General features: G+C 30.0%; 1 protein-coding gene across 1 annotated transcript; it reads right to left on the bottom strand.

Annotated features, from left to right (window-relative positions):
- On the bottom strand, nucleotides 1-1687 carry LOC143074492 (uncharacterized). Its single transcript, XM_076249928.1, has 2 exons — nucleotides 1672-1687; nucleotides 1-438 (listed from the first exon to the last, which is right to left on the bottom strand). The coding sequence occupies exons 1-2, from the start codon at nucleotides 1673-1675 to the stop codon at nucleotides 53-55; spliced, it is 390 nt and encodes a 129-aa protein (XP_076106043.1). The 5' UTR covers nucleotides 1676-1687; the 3' UTR covers nucleotides 1-52.
- Between the last annotated feature and the right edge of the window lie 9492 nt (nucleotides 1688-11179).

An 11179-nucleotide genomic window follows, 5' to 3' on the forward strand; every position in this document is an offset into this window, starting at 1 on the left:
TCTGTCGTCGTTTCTTTTTAAGTTCACTACTTTCATTTCTTGTACATAGTTTCTATTTGTATTTTTTTACTTCGTATTTTCCTGCATTAGTGAAATATATGAAGTCAACCTCGTCTGCTTCATTTAAATTAATGTCTTCACTATACACATATATTTCTCTACCATTTACTGATATGTGTTTAACCTTACTATCATCCATAACAATTCTGATCACAACATCAACTCTCCCCATATTTTCGAAGTGCTGCCACGCTGTTCCATAGTTATTTAGTGCTAATGCCATCCTACCATTTTCAGGACCTAGTGGGGTATCGTATGTTCCTTCACCATGATTGACATTTAATCCGTTTGGTTTTGTTTTAGATTGGTTTATTACACCCGATTCTTTAATTGCTGCAGCAGATGCAGATGTGGTACAATGGTGAAAAACGATTTGTTCTAAAATATATCAAAAGATTTTTAGACTTATCATGAACCATTAAGATTTTACAACACATTGAAGTAATATATAGGAACACATATTAACCTTAAACAATATGTCATCAAAATAAAATATTCCCTCCGTTTTCTTAATTATAACAAGTGTATATATATAGATATCTTGTTCATTTTTTTTCTATAATCACATACGATATGTGCGTTTAAGTGCGTTTCCTTGTTTGTAACAAAAAAGAGGCTGCACATTTATTTACGTTTACACGGAAGTAAACGCGAAAGTGAACGCCCGTTTACTATTTAAAAAAAGAACGTGTTTACCTGCTAGATCAATGGCGGTTTACCTCTCATGTCTACCGCAATTTTAGTGTTAACGAAGAGTGAAGGGTGCGTTCACATCAAGTGCATGCGAATACACGCTTTATGCTTTCCCACACATTTTTATGTAATGCTTGTTTACACACAACTGTACGTATGTAAATATCAAGTCACTAGCGGCGTATTTTCGAAATCTTTAATCTTATTGATTTGTCGTAGTCCCGATCACAAAAAGTGAACTGCCAATGTCAGACGATGCATGCCAAACATGAAACATTTACCCTTTCGACGCACATTGTCTTGCTCCAACTAAAGATCCTGCAATTCCCATGGTTTTGACTCGATTGATTAGATCATCACATCAGTAAAATTTATGTTACAATCTCATCAATCGAGTCAAAACCATTGGAATTGCAGGATCTTTAGTTGGAGCAACATTTATGTTTTTTTATGATTAACAGCAAAAAAAAATCAATCACTATTTCAGACATTATTTTCTTTTCAACGATGCGCAGTAGGCAAGTCATAAATAATAAATAGTTTCTGCTAATTTCTTCTTAGGTTTTATTAAGGAAGTTTAATAATAGAGAGGAGAAGGCATATAATTTATTTTGTTAACTATTTGCTCCTTAAATTGATGTTGCTTGATTTTCGTTTAACGTTACTGCGAGATAACCTTATTGCACAAATCGCGTAAAAAGCCACGGTTTTGTCTTGAAAATACGTTTACCTTTCACCTATTCATAGATCTCATAGATGTACATTATGATGAGCAAATACGACAATAATTGTAAATTTAAATTAGCAAGTAAACTAAGTGTACAAATATTTATTACAACGTCTTTCTAATGATGTATGATATAATGTTCAGTTTGTTAAAGTAAGGTGGAATATGAAATATATATATTTTGAACTTACTCATATTTTCTCTCTGAATTCTGAAAAAAAGAACAGAATTACACAAAAACGGTTATGCATTATCTGTGTTTGGTATTCATTTTTTAACATGTTTATTATACTACAATCGAAAAATCATTAGAACATGTAAAAGTTTATCAAACGGAATAATATTGAAATAAGGAGACTCGAGGGTACAAAAAAATTAGCAAAATTTAAATATTTTCATTTTTATTGCAAATTTTATTTTTTACACCTTAAGTTTTTACTCTATAATATGGTACAAAAATCATAAAAAAAGATCAATTTATTTGGTCCTATATGACTTCTGAAATGTTCATACCAACGAACAACCTCCAAATGATTTCCCGTTGGTGAGAAATCCTTTTTAACTCATAAGTGACCTATATTTTTTATTACTTTTTTCAAATAATGTGTACATAAACTATACTATTTTAAAAAGTATGCGAATTCTGTGATTTCGTTCTTTTTTCCCTCAATATTACCTTTTTTTTTCTTTTAGTTCAACATGAAATTTTTTAATATATTTTATTCTTCCATGTGTAAGATTATTTAGAAAAAAGAAAACTGCAAATAACTTTATTACATATTTATTTGATTATATTAAAAAATCAAACCCTCACAAATAAAGTTGAGTTCTAATAAATATTTTTTCTAAAATGAGACTGGTTTTCCGAAAATATTTGTTATATTAACACTACACAACAGCTGACATAAACATGATAAAGGACGTTAATGATTTTTTAAAACCCGATCTATAAACCACAATAAAGCTTTGAACTGAACACAATGAAGGATAAAAAAAAATCGAACAACATTTTCGAAGGTTTAAATGGAACAATGGAATTGCACCAGGTAGAAGATGGATGTGATAAGGATGATTGCTGTTATAATTTTTATCGATTTCCAATCACCATTCAGTGTAACCAAACGATATGTTTGTGTGCTTTAGCTATGCGTTTTAAAGTATCGGCTATTGTATTATTCAGATTAAACAAATATCTAATTGTGAGATTGATATGAACATATATTTGTTATACATCAAGTAAAATCTTTAAGAAAAAATCCTATTGCTGTTAAGAGGCCAAGTTAGTAAGCACTTAGCTTCACACGGAATGTGATTTTTTAAAATTTACATTAAAACTATGCTAAATCATAGGAAATATAACATAAAATATTTTTTTTACCATATTTGTGCAAATATTGGACTTAAACTGTTTCCATAGTAACGAATGAACGAAGCTCATATAGCATGCTATATAGTCTATAATTTTGGGAAAATCATCAAAAATATGGCATTTTAGCATGTCAAAACAACAAAGAAACTGCAGATAATATTTATTTTCAATCATTTCCATAAGAATATGATCAGTTATAACAAATAACAATATGTCAATTGTAACTTTATATATTGTTGTGTAGTTACTATAGTAACTTGTAGAACACATGTGTTTTCGGTTAAAACCACAAGAAAAATGTGTTACAATTGTTCAAGTTCCCTGCTTAAAAACGCAACAGAGCTGACTTTTCGAAATCACATTTTCCTGAAGCAAACTAACTGTACTATCACCTTATCCAATAAAATTTTGAAGCCCATGATCTTATAAAAAAAATTAAACAAAAAATTTCAATTTTTTCGGTAATTTCACAAATTGATGAGGAAATGTTTAGATACAATGTGATACCCTACAATATTTTTTTTGTCATTTTAGTAAACATTTATTAAATGAAAAACATAACAGGGTCCAAGAACAATATGATAACAGTCTTTTTTACAAGTAAAAAAACCCATAGCAACCAAATTTACACCATAGCAACATTAAAAACTGCCTTTGCACCAGGCCTATGTTGCTTAACATTTGATTTCTGGTCATTTTCATATGTTTTATCATGCATCTAGAAAATATATTTACAAGCAACACTGAATGACAATATTAATATAAAAAATGACCCAACAGCCCTGTCAGCCATAACAAATTTTACATAGCAACATAATTGGTGCCTTAGAAACATGATAAATTTAGTGCTTAAAATGGAAATCTGTAGGTTTAATAAAAATTGATATAATGAGTCATTTATGTTCACCAATTTTTAATCAATATCCAATTGCTTTAGTATAATTCAAAGAAAAAAATAAAAGTTTTATACACAGTACCCCAAAGCAACAAAAAAATAAAAGCTGTATACACAGTACACCATAGCATGAAAGTTTGAACTTTAGAAACATAAAATGCAAAATGTTAAAAATCATTTTTTTTTACATAGCAAGGTAAGATAGATATTTAAAAAAAATATAAACAAGCAATGTCAGAATTTAACATCTGCATTGAAAGCAGCAAAATGACATACTAAGTAACTTTTAAATTACCTTAACAACAGGGTGAAGTTTTTGCTAAAATTTTCAATCTTTTATTGATACTTTGGAATTGCAATTCCATTTTTTATAATTGTTTTAAACAAGGTGTTTACATTTAATCCTGTATTCCAATAACTGTAAACACAATCAATAACAACCTGCACATCTTTCTTCAACATGTTTAGCTGCGAAAGTCCATACTTTATCAATCATTGTCAGCACAGATTAACTCTCAATTAACTTTATCGATATTCACAAAACCATGTTAAAATTTACACACACGAGATTGTACCCCTTTTTTTTTTTTAAATCAAGACAAAATAAGCTAGGGCATTATAACTTATAACATGAAAAAAGCAACCTTTCCAAATGCATACCTTTAAAATAAGGGCGTTGTCTAATTATTTGTTTTCTCTAAAAATAAACCTTTGGGCTCCAAAATTACCTTTTCTTACAACAGCAATAATATTTTCTGTAAAACAACAGCTTTCATTTCGACATTGGAAACGCTGCAGATTAAAAATTTGGCATACAACTTTTTGAAATGTTTAAATGGAACAACAGAAACGCGGGTAACTTCCTCTTCCTCCTCCTCATCATTAGTTAGCATAAGCAGAATTTTCAATAGCAAGCTATTGGAAATATTACCATCCATCGTATGATATGTGCTATTGCACATCGTTCTACGTAATTATTTGTTTGTGTCGAATCGCTATTGACACCAAAGGATTATTTATTGAAAAAATGTGAAATGTGAAATGCATATTGCTATGTATTTTAATACGATACATAGGAGCCTATTAGAATTTATAACAAAGTTGTATTTGCCAATTTTATCATTTTGTATTATAAACAAGTATTTAAAAAGAAGATCCAAAAATGGTGAATCGACACAAATACAATGACACGTCAAATGTTCAGAAAACCATAGAATGTCTTTCCATCCCAGTTGTTTGGCATAAAAATGTAAACTTCCGGTTCAAAATGATGTTTCCAGTAATAGAAAGCTTACATTTATAGGCTAATTTCAGGCTAATTTAAAAAAAATATGGGTTCTTTACACTTTTTCTAGGTGTAAGGGAAATACCAAAATATGTTTGAAATCGATATTGCATGTATAATAACCCAAACATTTAAACCGATAAATCATTAAAAATTGACCAGAAGGATAAACATTAGGTCAATAGCTTTAATCTAATCCTTAATTTCCATGTATCTTACATGTATAAGTGGCAGTATTCATTTTCTCACAATGATTTTAAGATGTATAGAATCAAAATATGCATACCTTTCACAATAACAGTGTTTTTCAAAAGTTGATACTGGTTTTTTGAAAATGCTATTTTAAAATACAGATTTAAAAAGAACCATTTTTTCTTGCAAAACCTGTTCCTGTTTTTGTTTACAATGAAAACTATGCAGTTAATACTTCATTACATAACGAAGAATTAATCAGAATTTTATATTTAATATATAAAATATCATTTCATTTGTTGAAAATGGACTTCGTGCTAGCATGCCATCCTCTAATTGTTATATAATATTAATATAATATTTGGCCTTTTACAATGCGTTTAAGATGCATAAAATGACATTTATTGATAAGTAAACATCTATCTGTAAGGCTTTTTGTATGCATGTTATATAAATCAATAATAAAAGGAAACCTGTAAATATCTAAATTGCTCATAAATTTCTCAAATCACAACGAGGATAATCATAATGTATGTGAAACGTACTGTAGTGACAATTCATTAAAACACTGTTTTGTCATTACGTTGATAACGGCGTATGTATATAACTTCGTATATAATATACATTAATTGAGGTGTATCTCGCTCACATAAGTGATAAACACTTATCTGAATAAAATTCAATGACACAGTGACAAACATAGAAAAGGTAGATTATGACTATGTATAGTTATTCTATTATATAACTAAATTATCATCTTTAAAAAATGGTTCTTGATTTTATAGTTGTTTGTTCCTTTTTGAAACTGATTTTAAGTTTGAATAATCCTATACTTATCTCATTTTTGTTTCGTAAATACCAATTAAGAATCGTTATGGAATAACCGTTTCACAAATGATATCGGATATGTTCCTTACGTCGTTACTACACTCCCCTTCCCTTTTATGAATGTGACCTACCGAATTAGACTATTTACTTGATTTGATATCCGATAAGCGGACCTGAGATCACCCCTAGTTTTTGGTGGTGTTCATGGTGTTCGTGCTGCTTATTCTGTAGTTTTCTATGTCGTGTCATGTGTACTATTGTTTGTTTGTTTGTCTTTTTTCATTTTTAGTTATGGCGTTGACAGTTTATTTTCGATTTATAAGTTTGACTGTCCCTCTGGTTTCTTTCGTCCGTCTTTTAGATCACGTATTTTAGAACACGTACAACTACCAACATTTAATTGTCTGTAGACATTTAAATTTTGTGTCATATTATTAAACCCTAGGGTATGTCACAGAATTAGCGGTTCTTCTGATATTCTACATTGTATTCAATAATCATTAAATATAGCGTTATATTCGCCAATACAAATGTTTCGGCTCAACAAATTTCATATTGGTGAGAGCGAATCTCAAATTGCCATACGGAATTTACTGACCCCATATATACCGTATTGCGTCACTAGCACACTAACGTGTGAAATTCAGACTAGTGACCTATAAAAATGTGCAAATCGCCAATACCGTTAGCATTAAGAGACTACCTCCCTTGATACTACAAAAACAGATGCCAACAATAAAAAACTTGTTTGATTTAAATGTGTCTTATGAATTTATTTCAATATTCACCATCATTTCTTCGTCTGTTGAAATATTTAAGATTTTTTCTCAGTACCGTTTGGTTTTATAAAAGGGACATAACACTACTACTTACCATGTATGGAATTAGCCCTGCATCCATACTAACCAAAATTTGGAATATACAAGGTCTCCACGTGGACGAAATGGACAGGAGGTAAGATAAAAGTTTTTGTCGGATTTCCTGTGCTAAGGCAATTATTTATCTAAATTATCATTAGCATGATGAATATGCAAAGACAATTAACCTAACAATAAAGAGTAGACCAAACTCATCACTTCCTTATTTGTTATAATATCTCATATATACTGGCCAACAACAAAAATTTGAATGCATTTGCAGATATTTGAATACTGAATTCTTATTTTCAAAATCAATCATGTTAAGTGCTGACTTTTGTTATAATTTTCTGCAAAATAAATCTGACCCCTATATTCAATAACACGATATTTGCTCCATTTCCAATTTGATCAGATTATTTTTATCATACATGTATGCATTTGCTTTGCAAATATATGTTTATCATTTGATAACATTACAGTTTTTCAATTTATCAAATATATTTGATACATCGATCTTCAAACTAGTGTATATTTACTTTTGTTGACTAGTATATTGTTGATACACCTGCAGTATGTGAAATTATTTTATGTGGTTAAATAGATACACTCTTATTTATTGTATTAGTTAAAAATCACTAATTTAAGGAAGTTAAATCTTTGATTAAAACAGTGAGTTTGGATTTTTCATCGTTAAAATTTGTAAACGAGGTAAGGTCCTAAGTTTTATTTTTTTTCAAATGCATGTATTGTACTATGGATCCTGGAAAATACAGTCAAGGACAAATTGAACTTCCGTATGGTTGCTATGATGCTAAATCATTAACATACTTTCCATATCTCCTTGCAGGCCTTTGTTGGTATATTCTAACGAAACTAAATAAAACTTTGAAGGAATCAAGAAACCAGTTTCTGATATCCGTTATAATGTCATACTATGAAGTAGCAAACAGGAAAACAAAAGTAATAAGGCAAGCCGAGAGAGAATGGGACAGTCTTGATTAGAATTTGAAATATTTATGGAAGTAAGATCAATTTTCGGTATCGCTTAATAGATTGGTGTTATTATTGAACCATTCCAACCCATCTATACACGGAGAAGCGATACTTCTAGACCCAGATGGTATAATACGAAGACAAATCTGCGACGGTTTATACACAAGTAAAATTGAAAAGGAGCATACACACATTTTTTTAGCCCTTTTGAAAGAACAGTTTATTATGGAATTGTATTAGTAATGTTCTTTATTTGCATCCCTTGCACTGCTCCTGGACACAAGTGTTCTGAATTACTAATCGAATATGCTGCGCGTAACATTGAACACATAATAATCGGATACAATGTTGTGTACCACGGTACAGATTAAAATCTTTCTTTGAGATTGATGAACAACAGTGCCTATATTTATTGTACAAATCCAAAGGACTTGAATTTAGAATTGAAGTGACTTAAAAGTGCAAAGTAATCAAAACATGAAAATTCCGAAAAACTTGAAACTTATCTCTTTGACGACGAAGACTAACTTCAAAAGAATGGTTAGACGTTTCAGAAATCGTTTTCAAAAATAGAAAATAGACTCAGAGTAATGAAAAACAGAATCTTTAAGTATTCGGACAGGGGAAATAGCTCCGGAGAAAGTTATGAAGACAGTGATGACGATGTTGATTTCTTTTAGGAAGAAGTCGACATTGTTAAGCTTTTGCTCTAGAAATTATGATAAAGATAAATTTAATTTTCCTCATATCGAAAGAAGTGAATCTTTTATTTCACATACTCTTGAAAAAAAAATAGACATATTTTCCTTAATCTTTATCACTCACACCTGTTCCGGTAACCATTACTTTAAACGATACCACTTTCAAGTTTGTTCTTCACCTGAATGTTGCTGTCCCTTAACAACGTGTTTCATAGTTCTTTCATTTGTTTTTGTCCTTTTATCAAAATTACTTTTTCTTATACATCTCGTCAATTTGTTTGTATTGTCTTTCATTTTTGGTGTTGTGTTTTGTATATGCGACTTTTTGTATTTCTTTGGTTCTTATAACGTGACTCTGTACTTTGGAAGATCCCGTCAGTATGAAATTGTTCTATTTCATGCCATTATGATATATTTCTATTATGAATTACAAAATACGTTGAACCACAAACGTCAAAATCGTTCAATCTCGTAGTGGAATTAACTATTTGTGGATTCTTATAAATTGTATATATAACTTTTGGACTATTTTAAATCTCGGTCTATTTCTGAAATTTATTCTTACATACTTTTGATTTTTTAACCCTGTAGGCTAACATGGCCTAGTGAATTTAAAAATTGTTTGTATGCACATTGAACGACAAATCTATGTAACGTATAAAATTTCTGACGTCAAACACACAAATCAATAAATGTGTTTGAAGATATATGTTTGTTGTGTTCTGTTAAAATTGTTATACGATGATGACTGATGTACCCATATTTTGACTATTTTATTTATTGTGTCTGTTTAGTTAACGCATCACTTTAAATATAATGGAATTTGATGAGACTGTCATTAAAGTGAGAGGGTAAGCGCTATAAAACCAAGTTTAATCCACCATTTTCTACATTTGAAAATGCATGTAACAAGTCAGGAATATGACAGTTCTTGTCCATTCGTTTTTGATGCGTATTGTTATATGATTTTGCCATGTGATTATGGACTTTCCGAATTGATTTTCTTCTAAGTTTAGTATTTTTGTGATTTTTCTTTTTAAACTGTATTTACATAATTTTATTACAAAGGGGGAGACATATCTCTCTGTCGAAATCTGATTTCAAACAAATTATGAATAAATGATACACCCCTATAATAAACAACGTGGCTGTTATTCTATAGGAAACAATTTTATAGGGTAAAAGGCATAGATAGATATTTATAATCAATTGTGCATTATCAAACTCCTCTCACGTACTGTAAAAACACAAATTTCACACTATTTGTTTCTTTGTTATTCTTAATAAGGGAGAGAATGATTATTCTTGTGTTATACCTATGAAAGATAGAAAATTGCAAAAATAAAACCCATTTGCAACAATACATGATATCTGTCGAACGAATTGATTGAAAGGTTAATTGTAATTGTATCATATAAAGGGAAAATAATGACTGTACACAGGTCGTTAAGTTATGCCGAGACTCGAATTTCATTGAAACTTGGAATCGTTCTGAATGAGAAAAAAAAATCTATGCAGGTATATAAGATAAACATGATAAAAGAATAAACGATAAACGTTTTTTACCGACGGTACTCAAGGAGAGCGATTATTGCAGGCTCTTTTTTGTTTTGTTTCGGAAAGTCAAACTCAAGAATTGACTGATTTAACCATGTGTGCGAGCGTTCAATGCTCACCCATACTAGGGAGAATGGTGTCACAGTAATATATGAAACAAATTGCAATTATTTATTGAAAAAGCTTTCTTATCAAATCGACACAAACCACTGACAGAAACAACACAAGAATACAAAAAACAAAACAATTGAGCACATATCTCACAGTACTCGCAATTGTAGAAAGCCAGTTTAAAGCGATTTACAACTTATTTGGTGTAAAGAGATTAAAAGAGGTAATTACCATTCTCATAATGACATGACATTGTACAACGTATCGACAGGTGAAAGACCATTATTTTATAATTGTACAGCAATACATAAGTGATTAAGTTTGAGTACATTTTTGAAATAAAGAAATAGTCAATATGTGTGCACATAACGACAATATTGAGATCTATCAAGTCGATAAGATTTCAACCCGTTGATTATGAGAGAATTAAATGGATCAATAAGTTAACATAGATCGTATCTACCTTTACATGCTCTATAAACATCAATAAAAAAATATGTGATCATTTATTTGTTATAAAAATGAAAATATAATTTCTTTATTTCGAACAGAAGAAGCACTTTCTAGTTTCATTTTTTCACACATGAACACTTTATAAACGTTCTTTATAAAGGTCTGCTTCTAATAAAAACGAAATTTACAACATAGTCGTGAGGTGAATAACGACTTTAATCAATACTACATTAGTTTATGGTTACCACCACAAAGTGGTTGACTGATACGATGTGACTGTGTCTGAAAGTGATTGCGACAAGATTTGTCGGGTTTATATAAAGAAAATAAGATAAGGTATGATTGATATAATTCATTTTTCCAGAATACGACATGAATTTGTTGGTGGGTGATGTATCCAAAACAGGAATTGCTTTCTATGTAGATACATATGTCTCGGTTCTTTGAAAGTATCT

The sequence above is a fragment of the Mytilus galloprovincialis genome, chromosome 5 (genome assembly GCF_965363235.1).
Source record: "Mytilus galloprovincialis chromosome 5, xbMytGall1.hap1.1, whole genome shotgun sequence".
NCBI classification, from domain to species: domain Eukaryota; kingdom Metazoa; phylum Mollusca; class Bivalvia; order Mytilida; family Mytilidae; genus Mytilus; species Mytilus galloprovincialis.